The 25,749-nt window shown below is 40.8% G+C and overlaps 1 protein-coding gene across 17 annotated transcripts in view; it reads right to left on the reverse strand.

The window, feature by feature from the left end:
• The window catches only part of PTPRD (protein tyrosine phosphatase receptor type D), a 1,484,152-nt gene that overhangs the window by 158,385 nt on the left and 1,300,018 nt on the right, over positions 1 to 25,749 (reverse strand). For 10 of the 17 annotated variants that reach the window (XM_078675875.1, XM_078675878.1, XM_078675877.1 and 7 more), the window contains 2 exons: positions 20,956 to 20,997; positions 20,353 to 20,450 (listed from right to left, as the gene is read on the reverse strand). In XM_078675875.1, coding sequence (XP_078532001.1) covers positions 20,353 to 20,450; positions 20,956 to 20,997 — 140 coding nt within the window. The remainder of the gene's footprint in view (positions 1 to 20,352; positions 20,451 to 20,955; positions 20,998 to 25,749) is intronic. The other 7 variants (XM_078675885.1, XM_078675884.1, XM_078675881.1 and 4 more) reach the window with 1 other exon arrangement.

Consider the following 25,749-nt stretch of genomic DNA (forward strand, 5'->3'; position numbering starts at 1 on the left):
GACGTAGAGGTAATGGCATGTTCACGATGAAAACGAGCACCCGTAGTACGCGTCTAATCATTTTGCTCGAGTTTGCCGATCTAACCACCTAAGCACAATTCAAGTACTTTGTCCGTGTCATCAAGCTAGGCCCCCCTCTCCTATCCCCATCCACATTGATGAGTGAGTTCTTACATATCACTGAGAAGCCATGTAGCGCTTGTGGCATTAGACTTTACTCCAGTGAGCACAGCCCTTGTTGTGGTGCAATCACTGCTCTTTTGGGACTCCATTGTTGCTTGTGAAATTAGTTCGAAGTCACCCAGGCTGTATAAATTGATAAACTGTTCAGGCGGTTTTAATATAATAATTGTTTGCAGTGCAGCCTGCTCACTTTCAAAGCGCTCCCTAGCACTTCAAAATGTGAACAGCAAAAAATAATTATTTTTCCATAGGACAGTTTTACAATATACACATTATATATCGTTTCATAGCTGCAGGATTTCCACAATAATGTATCTCTCCCCGAATGGGCCATTAGCACTCATCAAGGGCTTATGGTGACAAGTGGAAACCACTTGACCTTCAGGCTTGTGGTGTGCCTATCACAGGAACTCTAGATTGCGGCCTGATTATTTACAGCAGCAGATACTATATCCCCAATAATATGCCTTATCCATGTTTACCTCATTGAGAAGGAGAAGAAAAAAACCCCTAGCGCTGGCGGGACTTAAGTGAATATATTATCCGTCCATCGCAAATCTGATCCACTGCCGCGCTGATGTAATCTCTGAAAGACTTGCTGATGTGATGGCCGCGTGGCGCTGAGCCAGAACATTACTTCATTTTCTCTGATCTTCTCCGTTCAATCAAGAGGTTGACTGTAATCGCCGGCACAAAGCCTCGCGAGAAGAGACACCGAGCGAGTACGCTGTTCGATCTCTTGACAGGCCGCATCAAAACACTCGCGACTCGTCTTGACCCTTAGGAGTTTATACAGAAAAAGGTTTTGACGCAATGGCAGCACTGAACCAGCTCCTTTGAAAGGGCCGCCACATCCCGCGCGCTTGTACTAAGAAATGGAGATCAGAGGCAGGATTTCTTTTATTTAGTTTATACACTTTTTCTATTTTATAAAAAAAAAATGAGTGACAACTGTGATGTGAAGCAGGATTTTCATTGCTGACCTGGAATTTTTGCTTACTTTTTTCTGCATGCTGGGCTTTTTCTTTACAGTTTCCTTGGCGCAATGTTCATAAAAAATTGAGTCGGTCCCTTTTGCAAAGGCCTGACCCACTTTTGCACTGCACAGATGTTTGTAGATGTTCAACGGAGAACATAAGCTCGGATGAAATGTACATCTTCGAGATTACTGACAGCATTTTACAATATTGAACGTTCAGTTCTATGTGCATAATGCTTTTCATTGCACTATAGAAAAAACGTCAGGCTTATATTTTGTTCAAGGAAAAATATGTTTATTGAGGGGTGATTCGGTCCCAAAGCACAACATGAAAATAAGTCAAGCTTTCGCAGTATTATTTATAGCTTTCACCAGTGTATCTTTAAGCTATGACTGCCACAGTGCGAAATGTATACATTTGCAATACAGCGTGGCATCTGTTTTCACAATGTGGACCTCTGGACACATGGATGTCAAATGCATCAACCGATTTCTATTGGGTGGAACTAAATCACAAAGTTCAGTGCATCCATTTTGGTCAAATAAATGTATTTTCATTTAAGGAGAGGACTAAACACAGGGGAATTGTTCTAACTTCTAAAAAAAGCAAATAAGGGGATTGATTAATGTGAAAGCAGCCATCCCTTTGGCCGTCAGCAGCAGCCGTAAGTGCCCTGTGGTCAAGGCCAGCCTACAGCCTGGGTTCCACACAGCAAAACTTATGCAGACTGTAAAATTGAGAACCACACATTGGAAGAGTCTTCTGTCTATACTCTATTAGAGTCTCTTCATATCAGTGGTGGACTAGGAGTATTTTGTACCCACTTGCCTAGCCCATCATACTACAGTAGACATTACAATGAGTGGAACATTTGCTGTTGCATTTTCTACAACAGTATCTTTACAATTTTCCATACATACATTTCTTTTACAAATAAGGAAGCCGGGGGCTTCGGGTAATTCCTAAGTTTAGGTGTAGAGCAGTTCCCTAAATACGGAGCACCATACATTACAAACACACTGAATCTGCTCACCTGGAATGTCTGTTTCTCTAGAAAAGCTTTTACTCACAGGATTAGCACAGTGCCATCCACGCAGAGCTTATGTATGACAAAGCAATTTCCCATCTTTACAGCAAAGTCTTAAGCATATGATTAGCAAGTTCCATCCAACCGAGTTGAACAATGACAAAAGGCTTTTAACACTCCACCTCAACTTGGGAGCTAACAAGAGATCTCTGTTGTGTAATTTATGTGGCACTCTAAGCCTGAAAGAGTATATTTTTTATGTATTCATAAATTACCAAATTAGATTGTACTGAAGATTCAATTTCATATGCATATGTGGAATTGTTCAGAAAGACCTCTAAAATATTGAAATGTTGTGCAGTAAAGTTTTTTTGATCAATTCACTCCAGGATCCCAATGGTGAGGGTAAGATCTCGTCTGCTCTTCGTGTTGCCTTTGTGTTGGAACAGTGCACTGTTGCTCAGGGACAGGCCAACAATGATCTTGTAATATTTTTCAGAAATCCCGATTGATGGGTGATGTCTGTCCTGCTACACATTACCCGAGGCATGGGAGTCTAAACAGAATACAGAGGTCTCCATCAAGAAATTGTTATTCTATTCTTCTGAATATGGCAGGACATTTTGATTTATCCTTCAAGCGTAGACCTATGGCATCTGCACAATGCACCATTAGCATGATGCATTGCCTCTAAAATGACTGTTCTCTCCGTAACAGTATTTGCAGCTGCTTTCTCTCACAGAAGTTAATACAGACAGCCGACCTGTATTTGATGTTACAGAGGACACATATGTAGATTGAAAATTGTTGAGTGCATGGGCTGGCAAAAATCCTTTTCTCTGAGCAAAAACTATTAACCTTAATCCCAAAAAACGTCTCCAGAAGCAAAGATAATGGCCAAGGCATGAAAGTTACTTGTAATTTTGATGCTCCTTGAAGAATAGGTAGCAGGAATTCCAGAGGCATGAATTTCTCACCAGATTCCTTTCAGACTGACCAACATGCAAATATGGCACAGAAACAAAAGAGTGCCCAGAATATATAATTGCTGAGTGACTGAGTGGGGAAATACGTCCTAAACAGCAAACCAAAATCTGCCAACTCAATAATTTAACGTCAGAGGTGTGCCAACAGAAAATCGTGTTTCTTATATCTACTGGCAGGAATATTGAGTCATAAATATTGTGAGTGAGAAATATTGACAGCAAGAATATCATAATCAAGAATATCAACTGAAGGTAAGTAATATTGATTTTAATAATATAGAAGTGTTTAATATCGTTTGCAAAAATATAGTTGTTAAAAATATCGTTTTTTAAACTAATGTTAAAGGGGTTATTATGATAGTTGGCGGAACACCACCGCCCATATGGCGGTGGTGATCAGCCCGCCAAAATCCACCGCCCGCATTACTTTTTCCCCCGCCACATTATGATGGCGGGGGACCCCGGCGGACGGGAAGACCGTCTGCCGGTTTTCTGCTGGTAGGCAATCCTCCCGATTGCCTACCAGGTGGAAAAGCCCAGGAATATGGTGGCGGTGCCTTGCAGACACCTCCATCCATATTATCATCATGGCAGTGGATTGCCATTCCATGGCGGAGAAAGGCATGTGGTTTTGTCTTTGGGGGCCCATTGCGGGCCCCCAGGGTGTTTGTGCGGGTGAGGGGTGCACATGGGGGGTACCTATGGTACCGCCCCGCAGTTTCATGCACAACATGGCAGGCAGGCACAGCGCGGTGCCTGCCACGGTGTGCATGGAAATGCACAACATGCTTTTTCGGAATTGGGGCAGGCGGTGCTGAAAGAACCGCCCGCCGCAATGTCAAGAATACAAGATGCACCCGCCAGTGTGGCAGGCACATCGTAATGACCCCCAAGGGACTGCAGAACTTATGGTGGGCGGTCCCTTTCTACGTGGGGCGGACAAAGTACGCCCGCCATCCTAATGATGCCCTATGTATTTGTATATGTTTTAAATGTACGTGATGTATTTTTTGTTTAAGAATTGTTAATATTTATATATGTGTTACATTTCTGTAGTTATAATTTTTTTCATTTTTTTAATTTTGTGTTTTTTAGTTCTGTAGCAGGTTGTGGGTTTATAGGGGAATGAGGTGGAAAGTAATTTAAATATACTAAATTAATGACTATTTTTTATTTAATAATATTTATTTAATTGAGATGATATAGTGTTAAATTTGTAAAGTAATTTATTATTAATTAATTCATATTTAGCTGTTAATAAATATTAATTAATTGTAATTTATTCTGGTAATTGTGTATTTCATTTTAGGTGTGCGGTTTGGTGTTAATAGCTGTAAATGGTGTGAATAATTATTTTATTAATATTAATTAATTAATTTGTAATTAATTATCGTAATTGTGTAATTAATTTTAGGTGTGTGTTTTGGGGTTTATAGAGGTAAAGGGTGGCAAGTAATTATTTATTATTTGTTAATTAATATTAATTAATGTAATAAAATATAATTATGGTAATTGGATAATTAATTTTAGGTGTGTGTTGTGGTGTGTATAGGGGTAAAGAGCGAGAAGTAATTTGTGTTTATTTATTTAATATAAAATTACTTATTAATGTTAATTATTTGATGTTTGTTTTGTGTAATTGTTTACTTTTTGATGAGTGTTTTTACTTTTAAAGAGGCATAGGGTGGGTATGAAATACATTTTAATTACTTCATAATTAGTTGTTTAATAGTAATAGCTTTTAATTTTAAAATAAGTTTAAATTGTGTCATTTATTATTTTACAGTTTAATTTAGGTGTGTGCTGTGGGATTATAGGGTTAAAGTGTGGGTAGTTCATTTATTTTTATTAGGTTTTTTATTATTATATTTTAATAGATAAATAATTATGTTTATTATGGAAGTCCATGTTATTAAAATGTAGAAGTGTATTGTGATTTGTGTGGTGTTATGAGGTAGGAAATAAAATAAATACATGAATGTAAGTAAGTAAGTAAGTAAGTAAATATAAGCTTTATTCGATTTCAATGTAAAATCATAAAAGCACAGCAAATACATCAATTGGAATTTCACATTAAATATTATTAGCACAAGTATAATAAAACGTGTACAAATAATCAATGGCTTTAAAAATTAAAAAGAAATCGTAATAAGACATCAATTGTTCTTAGTTTGGAGCTTAATTCATCAGACAACAGTGTATAACAGGGTACCAGGAAAAGAAATTTTTTACCACATTGAATTACGGTACTTTATAACTGTACTTAAAAAACTTGAGACGGCAAAAATCACATGGTCATTTTCTAGCCGCAACATTCTCTGAAATGCTGGTCTACAATTCCTCAGACCCCAAAGATTTAATAGAGGTTTTAAAAATTGTTGTCTTGGATAGCTGTACAGTTTACAAAAGAACATTATGTGTATATTAGATTGCACAGCAATATTATCGCATGGGCAAACCAGCTTACTTGGTGACCAGGTGTTCACGTCAGGTAGGGTGACCATGCGAAAGAAAGTACCAAGGCGCAAGCGGGACAAAAGCATACGCTGAAACTGACTAGGGACAGTAGTCAAGTAAGTTTGTAAGCCTTCGTCCGGGGTAATTTCCTGAAAGTTTAAAACTGAATGTTTATGTTTTTCACAATTCCATCTCTTAGTTTCCAGGTGATTAATTAGCATTTTTTTAAGAGCTGATCTTGAAATACCCTCCATGGTACTTGGGTCCTCAAAAAATTCTGGGTGTCCCAACTCAGACAGGATTGATCTTACATATGAAAGCCATCTGAAATTGGCAACCCTATCTAAAGATAAACAATCTGCTATAAGGTCCCTGTTACAGCTGGCTTCGGGGGTTACCCACACTTTGTGCCACAGAATAATTGGGGACATCTTAATAGTATCACCGAGGTATTTAACTCCCGCCTCAATATGCGCCATGAATGTTGAGGTGCTTTTTGGCACTCCCAGTAAATAACATAAAAATTTATTTTCACAGCCCTGCAGAGAGTAGTCATTCTCGAATCCCCATAAGCCCGCCCCATAAGTAGCTGTTGACACACACTTGGCCTGGTAGATCTGTAGAAGCTCCTTAGGTGGCTTACCACCAAGTCTAGCCGAGAACGTGCACAGAGCGCCTATGGTGCGGGTGAAAGCCAGCTTTCTTGCTGCAATCGCCGGCTTCCAACAACACCTTCTATCAAATAAAACTCCTAGATAACTAAAATGATCAGTTGTTGCTATTTTCTGTTTATCTAAGAATATATTACAAGGGGCTCTATTAATCTTTCTAGTACATGGCATGGTGAACGTTTTAGATATGTTCACTCTAAGTCCTCTGTCCTTCATGTAACTAGCAAAGTTATTTACCGCCCTCTGTAGACCGACTTGGGTCTGGGACATTATGGCCGCATCGTCGGCGTACAGTAAAATTGGGACTGGTAAGCCTTTCACTGTAGGGTAATCATTTGGAGCAATTGAAAGGTTTTGTCCGACTGAATTAATATAATAATTAAAAAGCCGTGGGGCCAGGATGCAGCCTTGCCTCACCCCTCTTGAGATTGGAAATTTTTCAGTACATTTCCCCTGAATACCATACCTTACTCTAGCACCTGAGTTATTGTAAAGCTCTTTGATGAAGGTGATTAAGCGAGCATCAATACCCAGTTCAGCCAGCGTGGTCCATAATAACATATGGTCCACGCAATCGAAAGCAGAGCTTAAATCGATAAAAGTTATAAATAAGGCTCCGCTTCTGGCTTTAGTATATTTGGAAATGAGGAGAGATAAGTTTAGGCACTGTTCGGTTGTCCCGATGCCTTTCCTAAACCCATACTGCAAGTGTGATACTACTTTGTGGTCCTCCTCCCAGAATTGTAATCTTTTTAAAATGACTCTACCTGCTACTTTCATGAGGCCATCCAATAAGGATATTGGCCTATAGCAGGTAGGGTCGTCCCTATTGCCTTTCTTGAATATGGGGACCACTATGGCATCAGACCATGTTTTAATAAACCCACTTCGGTTTCCCTGATTTAAAACATTTGTGAGAAGTGGTGCCCAGAAGTCTGGTTCAGCTTTATACACATCTACCGGAGTGCAGTCTGGCCCTGGTGCCTTGCCTGATGCGCTTTCCTTTATTGCCGCAGTAACTTCTTCTAAAGAAAAGGTTAGGTCTATTGGAAATGAGTGACGAGAGGGATGTTCACGGCCACTATTGACTATAGTATTGTCTGCAGCAGGAACCCCCCCTGTTGGAAGTGTCAAGTCTTCTCTCCTTGTGTGATTATATAATTGGCTAAAGTGGGTTAACCATCTTTCCCCAGTTATAGCGAGATCAATTGTGTTGCCTCTTTCCCTTGGTTGATATAGTGATTTCACCAACTTCCAAAAGAGGGAACTATCTTTCTGTCTAGAGGCCTCCAACAGTGAATCCCATGCAGATTTTTTTAAAGCCAATCTTCTTTCTTTAATGGCCAGTTTATATAGTTTCCTGGCTTCTCGTATATTGGACGGATTTCTTGGTTTCAATTTCAAGGCCCTTTTTAAGGCTTTCAACGCTTTTGTACATTTCCCATTAAACCACCCCTCAGGATTCGTAAAGTTATTTTTAGGCATGCGAATCAACAAATTTTTAATGTGATATTGAATATTAGCAAAGGCTGCCATAGTGTTTATGGGCTCCTCGAATTCCTCTAAGCAAACATTAATATCACTAACACAATGAGAAAAAAGATTCTTTAGGAACGTGCTAGGTACAATTTTTTCCCATTTGACCACGTAACCGTTAGTTTTGGCTAAATCAATCTTAAATGGGTACAAGCGGGAAGTTTCCATTTTGTCAGGGCGCCCTTTTACGTTTAGCCCAATTCTTAAAGGGTAGTGGTCACTAAATATGTCTTTGCCTACTTCCCAGGAAGATATGAACCCTGGATTGGGATAAGTTGTGAGTGCAAAGTCAATGACCGTATTACATCCTCTACCAAAAAAGGTTGGCTCGAAAGGGATAGGTGGTAAACAGGTCTGATTCACAAAGAATAAATCAAAATTAAAAACAATGCCATTTAAAAGTGACCCCCATCTTTGTGTGAGAAAAGTGGATAGGACCCTCCACCCCATAATCAGACAAACCACACAAATCTGTTTCGATGGACGGGCAGATAGTACAATTGAAGTCCCCGACCCAGATTATCTTTGCCCCCTTTGAGTATTCAACAAATCGGGTCATATGAGACAGCATGTTTGACATAGTAGATTCCATTTCGCTATTAGGGATGTTGTTATTGAAATTCACCAATAATATTTTCTCATTAAAGCCCCATTTTAGTAATAAAATTTGAAAGTACAAAGTAGAAAAGAATTTATGGACCTTAACATCCGCAATGGTAGAAACATAAACACAGAGCCCACCCTTATTGTGTCCCTGTGTCGACAACACTGCCGGAGAGTGAAAGGTCTGATACCCCTGCAGATGAATTTCCTCTAACAGCCATGTTTCTTGAAAACACAAGATACCATGCCTTTGTATAACTGCTAACCATGCTTTATTTACAACTTTACTCCCTAGACCTGCCACATTCCATGATAAGAGGGAATTAAAATACGATACCGTAGTGGTGGATACATCTGAGCAGAGGGTGGTCCCCGTGAGATTTCTCAGGGGTTGGGAAGATGTAATAACAGGGTCATGAGAAGACGTGACACTAAGAGCACAGGAATCCTCAAAAGTTGGTTGGGAACGATGAGGGACGGGGCTATTTTCCAGAACAGGTCCTGTTGGCATATCCCCCTCTCGCTCCTTGAGCTGTTGCTCAATCAGTGGACTGATAAGAGTATTTCGTACGAAAATACGTTGTCGCACCCCCTGCCCCTCACACGTATTGTTTCTGTTGCTTTGCTCAGTGAGTCATTCATTCTCATCCATCCCAGAAAGAGGATGGAATAAATTAGTCAATGGTATGTTCCAAACTTCCTTGGGATTATAAGTTTGAAAGTAGTCCCATTGGTTCGAGTGAATAGGATTTTTGAAGGTTGGTGGCAGTTGATTAGACTGCCATGGTGGAAAAAAAGGATTGCTATTAGTGTTGTGGTGAGTGTGGGCCTTGGAAGTCATTGGAGACTGTAAGTGATACGAGAAATGGGATAAGTGACTAGGGTATTGGGAATGAGTAGACGTTGATTGGGAGAAAGTAGGGACATTTCGAGTATGATGTCTTTGGTCCAACCGCCAAGGCATCTTAGGTCCCGACAGGACTTCCAGTTTCCGAGCATTCATGTGGTTTTGGGTTTTGTTCCCTAATAATGATATGTTAGGGGACGGAGGTATCATCAAAGATTCCGGGTAAAAGTAACTTAAATTGTGCGTGGTAATCCCCCCCTCACCTCTCCCAGGGAACCAATCACTAAGGTAAGGGACCAGTCTATGGTCTTTAAAATTGATTATGATTACATCACCCTCGATGTCCTTAGGTCTAGTGCCGACCCACTTACAACGCCTCACCGAAACGATCTCACAATTTAGATGCTTCGGGGGTGGCCTATTTCTCCTCAACCAGTAGATAACCTTATTTTTTAAGTTAGAATGATACTCTGGGTTGCCCACTGGCAGGGGAGGTACACCTGTTAGTACGATGACATAGTTTAGGCATTCAGGTGGTAGGTCGACAGTATTTCTTGGACTTGATCTTAATGTGGGGTCAGAAGTTGTATTACCCAGCGGTTTAGTATTATTGGGGCGTCTGTTTAGGGTCCGTGTGTTCGGGTTAGGGTTATCTTTGATGGTGGTGTTATTAGTTGAGCTAGGTGTGTGGTTGGTTTTGTGGTTAGTTTAGTGTCTAGCACATGTTTACAAGTCCCATCTATGGGTTTTTTAGTTGTTAAAGGGGTACCAGGCGTTAGTTTAGGTTGGATAGAGTGTTTGTTAGGCTGTGTTAAATTGTCACTTTCATCCGGTATGTAACAAAGTAAACCCTTCTGCCCTTGAAGAATTTGGTCGAGTTTCTCCCCTAAACTTACAATCCTTTCTGTGAGAGGTAAAATGAGAGCCTTTATAAGAGAATTAATATCATCTAATAACCCTGAATAACTAAGGACAGATATAGGTTTAGGAATCGTGTGCTCCGTTGAGTCCACTCTCCCTTCCTTTAGTGGAGTCGTATGTAGAGTATGCAAAGGATTAGTAAAGGTACTAATTCCACTCTGGGGTGCCTTTTTCCTTCTCCTCTTCCTCGGGGGAGCACCCGAGGGAGTATTAGAACACTTGTTAATAGCCTTGGAAGCTATGTTTTTAGGTGAGTCTATGGGCTTCCCGGCAGGAGTGTTGGAAAGGAGTCGAATTGGTCCAGTTGGGGTAAATATGGGCGAGGGTATATTTATATTGTACAATGGGGCTGGATCATTGAGGGGAGTACATAAGTCTATTGGTTGACTATCCGCTACTTGAGAGGGAATATTGTCCGGGATAGTTATAGGGTCTATCTGATCAGATAGTTTGTTCTGAAAAATGAGAGGAATATCCTCTGTAGAAAGGGAGTCGTTGTCATGCTCAATTGGGTCTGTGAGATCTATTAAAAGACCTGTAGCTACATCCGGGCACGGAAGGGGTCTTTGTTTGAGCAATTCGATAGAGAGACGTCGACCGGCTCTCTTCTCTGCAAGTGTAATGTCCTTATCAACCTCACTTTTAATTTTTGCAAAAAATTTATCCAGGGGTCCTAAGATAGTAGTCCCTGACGTTCCTGGGGCAGGGTTTACCTCGGGTGAGGACATCTCCTAACCAGGGTAAATTGAGAACCAAGGAAACCAATACCTCTAAAGCGTATCTATGACAGTGGTGACACTACTCTGTCTACGTTATCGCTAATAGCGTGGAAATCTCACACAAAAAGCATGTGGCAAAATATACAAAAGATCTATGACACAAGAAATGGGAGGAAAGGGAGTGGGCCCAGCCCGGCCTCCTTTGGCCCCTGACGGCCACAGACGGTCCCGCCCTTGTCCCGGGCTTCTCCCGGGACGCTCCCGCGCCGCGGGAGAGCTAGCGGCCAGATATAGTGACTGCAGGCAAGGAGGGGGAGGGGTCGGGGAGAGCGGCCCAGGTGATCGTGATCCGGGCTGGCGGGTGCTCCTGGGAATTGGAGTCCCAGTCCAGCACACGCACTCGCTCGCAGCCCCGCCTCACGCACACACCTCCCTAGGTTCCTCCAGCAATGTCCCCCAGCAGCAATCAGGCACCCTTCACGAAGCGGGACCCGCGGAGCGGGTACCGCAAGTAGTGGGTAAAAAAGCAGCAGCACAGTCCCAAGGGAAGTGTCCAAAGCAGCAAAGCGTCCCCTGAATGTTATAATTAATGTTTTTCTTTGTAAAGGTTTTCTATTTTAAAATATTTATTTTTTTAAAATCTTTTTTTTATATAATATTTGTAGGTATTTATAATATGTAATTAATATTATACTTGTTAATATATTTAATATATTTGTTTTTTTATTTTTTAAATATGTACTTTTTACATCATTTATTTCTATATATTTTTTTAATATTTTAATATTTATTTTGATTTTATTTTTGAACTGACTAGAGTACGAATAGTACATTTTATCCGTCTGCTATCCTACACTTTCCCTACTATTGCATTCACTGGAGTGGGAATAGTCATTTTTACCCATTCTCTATCCAACACTATCCCTACTATTGCACTCACTGCAGTGAGAATAGTGAATTTTATCCCTCCGCTATCCAACACTTACCCTCCTACTGCAATCATTGGAGTAGGAATAGTAATTTTTACCCCTTCGCTATCCAACTCTTTCCCTACTGTTGCACTTATTGGAGTGGGAACAGTCATTTGTACCCATCCGCTATCCAACACTTACCCTACGGTTGCACCCACTGGAGTGTTAATAGTTATTTTTACCCCTTCACTATTCAACAATTTCTCTACTGTTGTACTCATTGGAGTGTGAATAGTTATATTTAGTCCTCCTCTATCCAACACTTTCCCTACTGTTGCAGTTATTGGAGTGGGAATAGTAATTTTTACCCTTCCGCTATTCAACACTTTCCCTACTGTTTCGCTCACTGGAGTGGGAATATTTGAAATTTTACCCCTCCCCTATCCAACACTTTCTCTACTGTTGCACTCAATGGAGTGGGAATAGTACATTTTACCCCTCCGCTATCCAACACTTTCCCTACTGTTGCACTCACTGGAGTGGGAATAGTAAATTTTACCCCTCCGCTAACTAACACTTTTTCTACTGTTGCACTCAATGGAGTGGGAATAGTACATTTTACCCCTCCGCTATACAACACTTTTCCTACTGTTGTACTGACTGGAGTTGGAATAGTACATTTTACCCCTCCGCTATCCAACACTTACCCTACTGTTGCAATCATTGGAGTTGGAATAGTCATTTTTACTCTTTCGCTGTGAGAATAGTGAATTTTGTCCCTCCGCTATCCAACACTTACCCTACTGTTGCACTCACTGGAGTAGGAATAGTAATTTTTACCCCTCCGCTATCCAACTCTTTCCCTGCTGTTGCACTTATTGGAGTGGGAACAGTAATTTTTACCCCTCCGTTATCCAACACTTACCCTACGGTTGCACCCACTGGAGTGTTAATAGTCATTTTTACCCCTTCGCTATCCAACTATATCTCTTCTGTTGAACTCATTGGAGTGGGAATAGTAATGTTTACTCCTCCTCTATCCAACACTTTCCCTACTGTTGCTTTCACTGGAATGGAAATAGTAAATATTACCCCTCCCCTATCTAACACTTTGTCTACTGTTGCACTCAAGGGAGTGGGAACAGTACATTTTACCCCTCCGCTATCCAACAATTTTCCTACTGTTAGACTGACTGGAGTTGGAATAGTACATTTTACCCTTCCGCTATCCAACACTTACCCTACTGTTGCAATCAATGGAGTTGGAATAGTCATTTTTACTCTTTCGCTATCCAACACTTTCCCTACTGTTGCACTGACTGTATTTTGGAAACATAGTTATTTTCTTTATTGTTTAATGTTTTAATCTATTATAGAATGCTTTTTTCTTATAGTTTAAGTTATTGATATATATATATATTTTTATTTTTATATAATTTTAAACTTTTAAAATAAATGACAAATAATAGTTTATTTATTGTTTTCAACTAAATATATATGTATAAATAATTATGATTTTGTGTTTGTTTTTTAAAATTAAATGTATTTTATTTTGTTAACATTAATTTTAATATTTAATATATATATATATATGTTGACATTAGCCTCCAAGAAAATAGTGAAAACTACCTTTTGGGCGTATATTTAAAACAGTGTGTCTCACAGCTCAGTTACTGGTAGATTAACAGCCCAGTTTCTTCTTATGAAACCGACCCAGGCACCAAGCTATTTCTGGGTGAAGTGCAGCCCCAGTTGGCAAAATCCCTATATAAGAAATTTTGTTATGGCGTTTTGAAAACCAACTTGAACACATTGAAATGGGGCTGAAAGGCAGATGAGAGTCGTATGGAGTGTTGTGCATTATGCCAACTCGATACACAAGAAAATGACCTTCACTTACTATTCTTTTGCCCTAGCTTATGGTACGCCCAGGAAAAAATGGATCAAACATATCTGTCGAAACCTGGGCACTAGGTCTTGTTTTGAGGCAGAAAGAAAATTGAAAACTGACACTTCCCAGAAAATTGTTTTCAGTGTCAGTAGGTATTTGTTTGCTCTGAGCATGATACGAGGGAAAAAAGGTTTGAGGTTTTAGTAGTCTGAAACATATGTGTTATCTTGAATTATGTTGTTTATTAATTCTGCATTTGCACTTTAGAAATTGTTGAGAGACCAGGTAGAATGTATTGTTAAGCATACTATGTCTTGCATAGAGTATCCAACGAGCACTTTAAAGCACTTGCACTTTTGTTATAGATCATATCTATTAAGGAAAGTTGCACTTATCATATGTATATATAGTTCCCTCCACCCTCCGGTTCTTTTCAATCCCATCTGGACTTTATATCCTCCTCAAGCGCCTCACATATATTAAACTAAGCTTAGCAGCATTTTTATCATTTTTAACCTGTTAGATAGATTGCCAGCTTTTCTCTTTTAAATATTTTGTATCTAAATTGTGATTCCTTTCGTATTTGCAAATTGTCTAAAGCAGTACCTGTGGAATGCTTCGTTCTTTTTAAATTGTGTTTAATAATTAATGTGTATGAACTGTTATTATGTATCTTTTATGGTTTAAATTATAAACCGAAATAAAGGCTACTGAACTGAACTGGCTTTTTAGTATTAGGTTTACCAGCTTTTTCAGGAACCATATTGAAAAAAATAGTTTCTCAGCACAACAATGTCTGGTCACAAGTTAGAAATGCAACATTTTATTGTTGAAGCTAGCTAAGGCTCACTGCAACTACTAGCCCTACCAAAAACACCTTTGGCCAGAGAATATAATTTGATGATACACTCAGTCCAGTGGTAGACCCCATTAACTCACACTAGAAGGTGGAACAGATGCCTCCTCTACATCTAGGGACACAAATCGGTCCCTTACATCCAACAGAGACTTTTTCGCTTGGTGTTTGGAAAGAAGTGATATCGCTTGGTGGACTACAAAATGGTACCCAATGGACTTTTTCCAATCCATCAGGCTGGAAGGAATTCCATCAAGCGATGCGTTTGTTGCACATACAAATATTATATCCTTATTTTCTGACCATCCTGTTTTAGAACAGATATAGCCATCATGTGGCATGTTGCAATATGATCTGCCTTTTCCATTTGTGGCTTGCAAATCCAGATCACCCTCCCATCTGTTATGGGGCTGCTGCTAAAGCTGATGTATTATAAAGGTTTTACAATCAAGCTTGTAATGTGATCCTTAGTCTATCATCTTCCATATGGAATAATATAAGCCCTGCTTATATCATTCACTTCACATTAACCATGGGTAGGGCTTAGTAACATTAAAACTGAAGTAAAAAATAAATCATTCAATGTAGCCAAATGCCAGAGAAAGGGTTCTGCTAAATTCCTATATGACTAATAAATTCAACAAAATAAGCCTTAATATTTCTTTTTTTTAAATTCAGTATGCTTATTTTCATTGCATTTATATAAAAGGGTCGAAACTCAACTGCGGCACAAGTCATATCAGATTCTTTCAAGTTTGACCAGATACTTCGGCCACAAATTCACTTCCAAGTTGGCGGTAATAATCTTTGCTTTTAGCAGTCAGCATGGAGGAAATGTATGCTTTCCCTGGTGAAATGTTACATGTTACCCATGTCTTATTACTGTTTATATTTCCACGTTGGGAACTGATTTACAATCTGGCAATTTCAGAAAATTGTTATAAGAAAATCTACTTTGCTTTTTTCCATCTAATATTACTAGCGATCTAATCTTGAATTGCAGCTTCCCTTTGAATGAAATTGGATGCAATTCTAGTTCCACTAGTAAAGCATCTGCAGTAAAGCTTCCCTGACACATGTACTTATTTTGAAGTACAGCTCCACCTAACATCAGGCATATGTGGCTGTGCCAGGTATAGATGTGGTTCTACACAGTTAAAGATAGGCACTACAGTCCGCCTTCTTGTCCAACTGAATAGTAAAATATAGTCAGCCTAACTGAAATAAACACATTTTAAGGCAATTTATATGGAACTGAATTTCAGTGTTTGATGGTAATTCTGAAAGCTTGACACTGTTGTATTATATGGGTGCCTGAGAAGTCCCACCTTAAATGCTGAGATTGCAAAGTGACTCTTTCTGGACCTTGATCAGCTAACATTCTTTGGAAATAGATTTGCTGCCCAAGGCCTCACTCCTTCAACTGCAGATCTACATGTACTACTGTGCGTCCCGAGTTCCAGATTCCAGCACAATTTCCTGACCAGGGCATACCATAGCTCTTCAGAGAAATGCTTTTGCACATTAATCATGTGGTAGGCAAGGTTGCGCCGGTATGCAGTGGAGAAAAAGAAAGGCTAGGAGGAACAATTTGTCAGATAAGCCCCCAAACTATTTGTATTGTTGTTTACAGTGGATTAGTCATTTTCCGAGAGCAAGAGAGAGACAAAAATAAAGGGGAAAGAAGGACGGAAAACCATCATTAAAAGCAGAGAGAAACTCTCACCTCATTCCTAACAAGAAAGAAGTATGTGTGTGTGTGCTGAATGGATAAGAATATCCCTTAAAACAAACTGAAGACCTCTGTTTATGCATCAGGTAGACATCAAAAGGAAACCAAGAGGTTTAAAGCAAGAATTATAGATTTGTAGTAACTGATGAGCCTTATCCCAGTAGTATCCAGGTTATTGTAGTACCGAAGCCCACAACAATGTATTTTATTCTATGAATTACAAGGTTTTCATATCAGTAGGGGCGGCTTCTCTGCTATGGTGGAGGAGTATCGCCCTCCCTACTAGCACGGTTAAAAAAAAAAATGAAAACCCGGGTTTATAATCATTTTATTTTGTTTCCCGGATCCTTGGGGGCTGGGCCAGGGGGACAACAGACACCCGTGGGTAGTGGTGTGCATGACGGTTTGGTCGACCACCTCAGGCCAGCCAAACCGCCATGCGCACTGAAGGTCTCTCCAAGCTCTCTCCAACACAGCTGCGTTGTTGGGTTGGAGACAGCAAAGCACAGGATCACAGTCTCCCTGGGTGTGCAAATCATCAGCACTCGGGCCAATGCTGAAGCTGCTTTCAAGTACGAGAGCAGCTTCAGGATTAGTCACAGGGGAGTCTGGGACCCTCTGCCTGCAGTGGAGAAAGAGAGGAGCAGAAGACAGTGATGCGGTGGGCTGCCGCTGGCAGATAAGTTCTTTTCTATTCTCTTTCTTTGTTTCTAGTCTCCCCTGTCCTGCACCTCTTCTCTGACACCGGCCGCTACTTATATCAGTTACACATATGATATCCATGCCTTTCCTATTTGTGCCAAGCCTATTTAGATGTTATAAACTGATGGGTGTTTAGCATAATGGAACTCACATGCTGTTACTATAACAGGTAAATAGAAGACATTTTTATCAACATTGCCGATACTCAACAGCTTATAGTGATGCCTTTGGCAATGCATTGTGCCCTCTAACTGCTCAATAGGCTAGTCATGTTCTTTGAAAAAAGGGATGTTTCTCTGTGGAAGATTCAGCAGGTAAAGACTTATTGACATCGCCATGAGATGAAACCCAATGCACTTCAATTTTTGTTATTGTTTCAGAAAGTAACCCTGACCAAAAACATCAGAAAATAGAAGGGTCGAATTGAAAAAACCATGAACCAGAAATGGACAAAGATCGTATATCCCAAACCTGGCTTTCTATGAACAGAGGTTCCTAAGATTCATAAAGAAATCTCATTTTTAATATGCAGCCCCAATGAACAGTTTTATCTTTAAACAGTCCCACAGCATTATTACCACGGCCCACTGGGACATGAATGACGTACTTTAGTAGAATGTGCTTCACAGGCCTTTGAATTCGGATGAAAGTTTATCAGTTGTCTCTCAAGGAGAGCAGAAGGGGAGAGCACGTGGTAGAATCGACTAACAGACACAGTAGCAAATAAAATATTCAAACGGAGCACTTTTTGGATCTATGGGTTTATCAACAAAAGACACATAGGACCAGATTTAGAGTGTTCTGGGTGGGTTACTCCAACACAAATGTGACAGGTATCCTGTCCGCCTTATTATAAGTGAACTATATCCTTTGTCCATTGTAACAAGGTAGAAGGGATACCCATCATGTTTTTGCTGAAATAACCTGTCCATTAAACTCTAAACCAGGCTAAGGGAAAATCCAGAGTACTAATTTACTTACTCCCTCCACACCGACCATATCCTGTCTGTCTGGCAAAGTAATTTACATGTCTCTGCCTGGCAAAGTAATTTACATGCCTCTGCTAGTAAATATCTCCCATGCTTTTGTAACCCTGCATATTGATGCATGTATTCCAGTTGCTACATAGTGTTCTCTGCCTTATCATCGGGAGTAGGATTGTGTTATAAATACCACCAAGAAAATATATAAAGAAAATAAAGTTGCAGTGCAAAAGCAATTCTTGAAAATCAAGATAAGAGGAAAACTAGAAGACACCTTAGCCTGTCGAATGGGGCTTCTAGAAATCATTCATGCTACTCTCAGATTGCCTGGTCAGGCAACTTGAAGGTGACAATTTAAATTGAGCCTAATTCAAGGCGTCATCTGATTAGAATTTAACACTGTGTGGGGATGAAACAGAGAAAAACTATAAAACACGATAACAATTTAGATTTTCTAACCTCTTTAGTATGGAATTAAAGATAACTGAAATTAATGCAAGCCACATCAGGAATTTTGTGTCACTCAAAATTGAGATTAGAATACTGATTCTTTAAGTAGGCAAACACACTGTGTAGTTGAGTGTGAACACCTCCATGCCTTTTCTTTCTCCTCACACAAACACAGAGCAAAAACAGGTTAAAACATGCTTCATAAAACCGTACAAGGAACCAGGAATGAAAAAGGCATTGGATCTGTCATCACACGTGTTTCTGTGCTGCAGTTCTCAAGAAGAACATGGCGGTAATTACCAGGAAGAAACTGCCATTGTTAAAAGCAGATGGAGTGGCAGAAACAAAGGACACGGGGAAGACCATTTCACACGCCAATTGCTTTCTCCTATACTTAGATCTCTTTCCTCTAGTGGCCCCGTCTTCCCGCTTCGTGCAACACAAAATGCATTCTTCCCTGTTTTAGACTTGATGGCTAAGTAAATTGTGCATGCAGAAAAACATGGGAAATTAAATAAACTACAATAGCAAACGGATAGCAACAAATTGTTAACTTTAAACAAAATGTTTGTATTCCTCGTTATAAATATATGATGTACTTAGATTGTGTTTACCATATATTCACAAACTTATTGATTCTCCTTGCTTGCCTGTTTGCTACAACCACTGGCTGTCAGTACACATATAGTGACGATGAGCTATAGTGTCCCTTGACTCAAAAGGATTAAGTAAGTACAAAGATTCCTACCTCAAAGCAGCCGCGGCCTGTGCAGGTATGCGCAGTGGGGCGGGGTGGGTGGGACAGACGATGACAATTGAAAATTAAATTAACAATTACATTTCCCTCGTCATTGTCTGTCGAAATCCCCTCTCACCCGGCCCCACTGCCCCACCGCTCTTACCTGCACAGGCCGCGGCTCCCTCAAAGGTAATGATGCCAGTTAATGTGAGGCAAATATTTTGGGAGCAACTTCAGTGTACTAATTTGGTGAGTTGTCTAGTGAGTTACAAAAGTGTGAGGGCCTAAATACAACGTGGTCTGGAGTGGAAAGTAGCATTAATAAAAAGGCGGTCATGGTGCCACCCTAGAATCTTCGTAAATAGCTGAGTCACTTGTTCCCTTCACATTATCCTTAAAAAAAAAACTAATTATAAAACCGATATAATGCTTAAATCCACAAGATATTAGAGTAGGTTTGGAATGAAAACACTGTTAATGAACTACGATATCATTATAACAAAATATGTTATTGCTGTGTTGATATCACGTGTGATTTTATCTTTGTGAGGAAGAGCCAGATCCACACTGGACTATGTCACTGTACTTCAATTTTATTTTCAAATAATAAAATGGGGTTTTTATAAATTCCTTTAATAAGAATATAAGCAGAGCGTGTTTCTTCCCCAGATTTGTATTGCATTTAATGGGTGTACTGCAATGTTGAAGTGCTATTGCTATTCTGTTAGAAGTGAGCCTTAAAGCAGCCTTCAGCTGATTGTCTTCTACGGAGTCATAGGCACAAGTGGTAGGCGAGTGCCTGTATCATGGGAGAGGGCCTTTAAGATATGGAGATAGAATATTCATAATTAAACATGCAAAGACTGACAGATGAGTATTGGAATGTTAGGGCAGAAGGTCTATACCAGTCAGTATTGGCCTGGGTCTATCTCTCTCAATTGTCTTTAATGGAGCACACACAATTCCAAAGTTTTAATGTAATAAAGTAACCTATGTAATCACTGAGGCTTCCATTTTGATGAGAATACTTTCGCTTCCATTATAAAGTTTCTTAGAGCCAGGACTAAACATGTAAACAGTCCTGCAACATTAACTATAAGAAACCTAATTATTTACCTAAAGATGCGGTTAAGTCTCATATTCTACTTTGGAACGTACCTCATATTCTTGTGAAAACTTCAGGTTGTCATTGGCTTTCAGTCGCTCTATGTGATCAGCAAGTTCCAAGATGGGTATTGGCGGATGACTAGCCATGCCTAAGGTAGGAGAGACAAAAGAGTGGAAGGGCCATGAGAATGACAACCATCACGTCAGCTTTTGAAAGCACATTAGTAAGAGCAACAAAAAATGCATAAGTAGTAAAGATGTCGTATGCAAAGAAAGCAGGCAGATAGTTTGGTTACTCAAAGCAGGGCATGCTTTAGAAAGATGAGCTCTGAAGCCATGTGAAAAGCTGTCAAGCATATCCCCAAAGCCAACATTCCTGGTGTAAAAAGAAAAGAGTTATTGAACCATGAGTCAATGAAGTTAGCTAGACACGGGAAAATGAGAGAGTTAGGCCTGATGTTGACTTTTGCTTTGAGTAATGGCTGTTAGGCTATGTCATCATTCATTTCAAACTCATCCTCCTCCTGCACTGTATGAAATGGCAGTTGTGATGGAAAGTGACTTCAGAGAGTAGAAACTGAAAGAGGCCTGAAAGGGAGAGGAGCATCTTGGCAGGAAACAGAAAGTGACTAATGCGTAATCAAGGAAACTAACTTGAGGAATGAAGGTTAACAGGGTAACCGGAGGCACCTGAACCTGCAAAGGAAATGGTGGCAGACATGAAAAAACTTGCCTAGGTTATGAAAATAAATGAATGGAATCTTGGCACGAATGATCACAATGCGTCACAGGCAGAGCCGCTTAGATGTACAGCGCTTGAATGGTGAAGCGTCAAAGGATCATTGCAGATGAATGAAGCTTCTTCTGACAGTTAGAAGCGGTCGACCTTCACATGCAGTCATGGACAACAAGAACACATGGCACACTATTCGCGAACAACAGTCACAGGACACATGGATGGGCAGTGGTGGAATGGAGCTCCAAAAATATTTTCACTTGTAGCAGATTGTAGGGGCTGGAGTTGTGGCAAGGAAAGACATAACAACACAACTCAATACCTTACTACATCTCAAATGATTGAGATAATTAAAACCCTGGTCCCTCTGTTCGAACCCAAAGAGCACATTCAATCTACTTCAGGTGTAAACATCTTTGTCGACTGACGAATATATGGAGAAGAAAGTAGGTGCAAGGAATAAAGGGCTAACTAGATGCATTATGCCCACTCTGAGTTGAACTTTTTTTTCTTTAGTCACTAATTGAATTTGTTCCCCCATCCCGAGTAGTTTTACAATTTAATTCCCTCTAATAACCTTTTAGTGCAAATAATAGAAGCCAATTTGCTTGACTCCTCTTTGGCAGCAGAAAAACTATAGCTGGCTACTGCATTTGTAACTAGAAAGCCCCAGGGACCTGAGAACTTTCAAAAGAAAATAATGAAGAATGAGGGGGCTCAAGCTGGAAACCACGGCACACCAATCTTCTTTGGTCACCAGCAATTTTAGCAGCATGCCCTAGTCATCGAGCACTAATTTATGCTTGTTCTCAAATAGCTTATCACAACCACCATTATGTGGGGTTATTACTATGGCTCGAAATGCAGCACTGTGGCACATAATAATCAGCCTGTTGGACTAGCACCACTGTCTGTTTTTTTTCAATATTATTTCAAGGGTCCACCTGGATTGCCTTTTACATATACACAGAAGGTGGAAGTTTACATTCTTGAGGGTCAATTTTTTTAATTTCAGACTTTAATGGGGATATCATTCACATATTTACAAAATTACTTCCACACTTTTTTTCCCTGCAGTAATCAGTATGTACTGCCAGTCAAAGTAATTTTTTGCTAAATAACTTCTGGGGAGTAAAGGTGTTTGTGGCACATGAAATCTAGAGCCACTTTGTCATTTGAAACGTGTGCGAAATAGCTGGACGACCCCCACGAATAAAGTGGTTTGTTCCAGATAAAGTGCTCCAAAGGAAATAGTGTGTGAGTGGATCATCACAAACTGCTCAATGGTCAAACATGAAGGTGGGCATATACATCTAATGCAAAGCGTCAACAAGGAGAAAAAGAGAGACAAAGATGTTTAGACCTTGTCGAGCGAACCGTGGGAGCGAGCTATTATCGTACAAGGACTGAGTGGTTTGGCTAGACAAGGAGGACACAGAGCCAACCAGACAGGCGTAGGGAAGTGAATGACTGCTCAAAGCTGCAAAAAGCAAAAGCCATTGGAAGGCGGAAAACATAAATTAGTAGCTGCAGCAGGAACCAAATAACCACACTGTAAGAGATGTATTTGCGCACGCACACACACACACACACACACACAGACAAGAGACACATAACACAAAGTTGTGTAACTTGGAAGCACCAACATTCTCTTGCAATATGCACGCCTACACATCAATGTATGGCTTGTCACTTGGGACTCGATTTGTTGCAGTACTCTGGATCATTTACTAGCCATAGGTAACCTACGATTTATATGGACAGCGCCACACTTACAGATCCCTCACACATGAACCCTTTTAAACCTGTTTTGAGAGGTGGGATTTGGTAATGCTGATTTGCAACACATTCACAACGATTTCTCTTTCTGGAAATTGACCAGTGTAAGAGCATTGCCTCAGCGAACTGGAATCCTAATAACAGTTGTTAGGTCAAATAAATATTCTGAAAAAAACGATTTAACCACTGGGCAGTGTATGTGAACAATGCAGAGACAGCATGACCGAAACTGGGGGACAGAACATGCAGCACTAATATGATTACACTGCACCGAATCTGCACTTCCCCGAAAGGTCTATTGATCCCAGTGAAATTGTACCACATAAAAAGCCCTGTCTTTCCTTATTTACGTCAGCACCTTTTCATCTCTACTGATAACATTTAAATGCACAATCGCCCCACTGCACTTTCCTTATTGACTGACAAGTTACCCGTTTCCTCCTGGGATGGATTGTAATAATTCTGAAAATCTCTGCCCTGGCAGTCATGGAAATGCACAGAGTCAGACTTTCAAAACAGTCAGGCAATGTCAAACCTTTCTGAAGCGAAATAAGCACAAACCACGAAAATCGTTTAACCAGAGTAAACTCTGCACTTAGTAGGGTGACAACCTGGCACTTTAATGAATGCAAAGCACCATTTTTCTTGCTAATGCGGTTCATCTCTTTAAGCCGATAGAGGTTCAGGAGACACACATCAGCGGCTGACCCTTTAGTGCCCCGAGACGCCCACCAGGACAGATGACCCTTTTAGCATCACTAAGCTGTACCTATGACTCCCACTGTATGGCGCCAGTAGTTATCTTTTCTGACAGCACGTTTAGGGCCTTCTAATGGGGTCTACTCATTCCAGTTTCTTCGACTCTGCCAAAAGTTAAATGTAGTTTTCTCTAAGGCAGTAGCACTTACATGGGCATTCACAATAAATGCAAACGTCCAATGTAGTTATAAAAAATAATAAAATATGCTTTCATTAAGTTAAAGTAGTTTTACATTACTGTTTATGGTGGAAAACAATTCAGGCAATCCAGCTGCCTTGAAACTACTGTATGTATGGAAGCAACCATGAAGCATAGTTTGTTCACCAATGTTTTTTTTTTTGTTTTTTTTTTAAAACCTTTATTAACGTAAAAGTGTACACCGCTATTCAGCCGAACATCCCGGGGGCACGGCAGCACGTGAAAAACTCGATATTATGGCACACATCGATCATATTTCGGGATAAGTGAGGTTCAATTTTATGTTAAGCAGGATGACACTAAGAACTCAATAAGCTCCAATATGATATAAAATAGTGTGGGGACCAGGTGCCGAACCGTAAGCTATAGCTACAGAATGGGCGGGTCAAACAAGAATTCCTACAGAAGTAAGACGATAACAAAGAAGGCATGGGTACTGTGTCAAAAAGTCAGGATTTACATGCATACAATTACTACGAGTACCGATTAGACGCCCGCCCAGGTCCATCCACAATGCAACAACAGCTCAGGCACAAATTACGACAAATCAATGAAAGCTCAGAAATCAGCACAATAAACCGATCCCAAACGCAGAAAAAGGGAAAAGTAAAGGGAAAACCAAAAAAGCGGAGAAAAAGGCCATAGAAACAAAAAAGGGAAAAAAACCAATAAAACCCCTCCCCCAACCCCCCACCCTGCACCCCTGCAAATGGCTACGGCCTACCCCCCTTAGCAGTGTGCCTGTCGCCCAGTATCTAAACCCGAAATATAGAAGAAAGAAGAAACATGGAAAGGAGAAGAAATATAAAGAAAAGAAAAGTTAGTGAGGGGTCCCCAGTACAGGCCCCCGCCCCCCCCCGCCGCTGCTCAACAATTCAAACATCCCGGCGCTGCTCCCAAATTTTCAAAGGCGACAACTCAAAAACAGGATAGTGGTCATCACTCCAGCACCGCAAAGCACTTAGTTAAGACGAGAGCCCCCCGTGCAGCAACCCACTGAAACAGATGGCCATCATCCAACCCCGACCTACCCAGTCATAATATAGTCACATCACAGCCGTTCAGTGTAGGGTCCGACAGACAAATTACCAAAAACGATGCAGGCAGGTAAGTCCGGAAGAAGGTAGAGAATCTTGCCGTATACCAGGACACGACACATTTGAAAGCCATCCATAGCCCATCCGGCAGTTTCAGAGCAAACAAACAAAGTCCAGTGCAAGAAGATTAGTCGTTGTGTTGCAAAAGGAGGCGTCGATGGGACGGCCATGTTGGAACAAACAGGGAGACTTCCAAAATACGAACTCTCGCGTCTCAGCCACAGGGAAAGTCATAATAACACTTCCACAACAGTGTCCCCACCGATACTTGAAGAGGGAACAACACAAGGGAAGCCTCCAAAGAAAGGACCGGCATCGGGTATTCCTTCATTCCAGACGTACCAAGATTCGAACACGACGGCCATGCAATCTGGATCGTGAACTACCGGCACACAGGAGGGGGGGGTCTCCGATCACCAATCTCCGATCTTCAGCGTGCGCCACTATATCAACGGGCAAGGAACGGCTCGGCGAAGGCATCTGCATCGACCGGGACCCTCAGCATAAGTGCCGCCTATGTGCACACCAAAGCAGCCAGCCCGAGATACAAAAAAATAGGAAGGGGGGGGTCTTGATACCAACTCCACCATGTTGCACACTATGTGGGAGTGATCTCCCTGTCCCCATAAAAGGTTTACATATTCGCCCCCCGGCTCTCAAAGGTGCCGTCAAAACTGAAGCGGATCAATGGGTTCCGATCCCCTAGAGTGCGGGATACAATCAATTGCGCGCCAGTTCCACAAAGCCATGTTAGGGAAACAAAGAGCGGCAGCATGTATTCCAGATCCACAAGGCAGCAATCGAGGGGGGGCATGACAAGCATGGAGCGAAGGCAGAACGCGGAGATACACCAGGCTCGACAGAGCGGGGGTCGGGTG

This window comes from Lissotriton helveticus, chromosome 2_1 (assembly GCF_964261635.1).
Source record: "Lissotriton helveticus chromosome 2_1, aLisHel1.1, whole genome shotgun sequence".
Taxonomy (NCBI): Eukaryota; Metazoa; Chordata; class Amphibia; order Caudata; family Salamandridae; genus Lissotriton; species Lissotriton helveticus.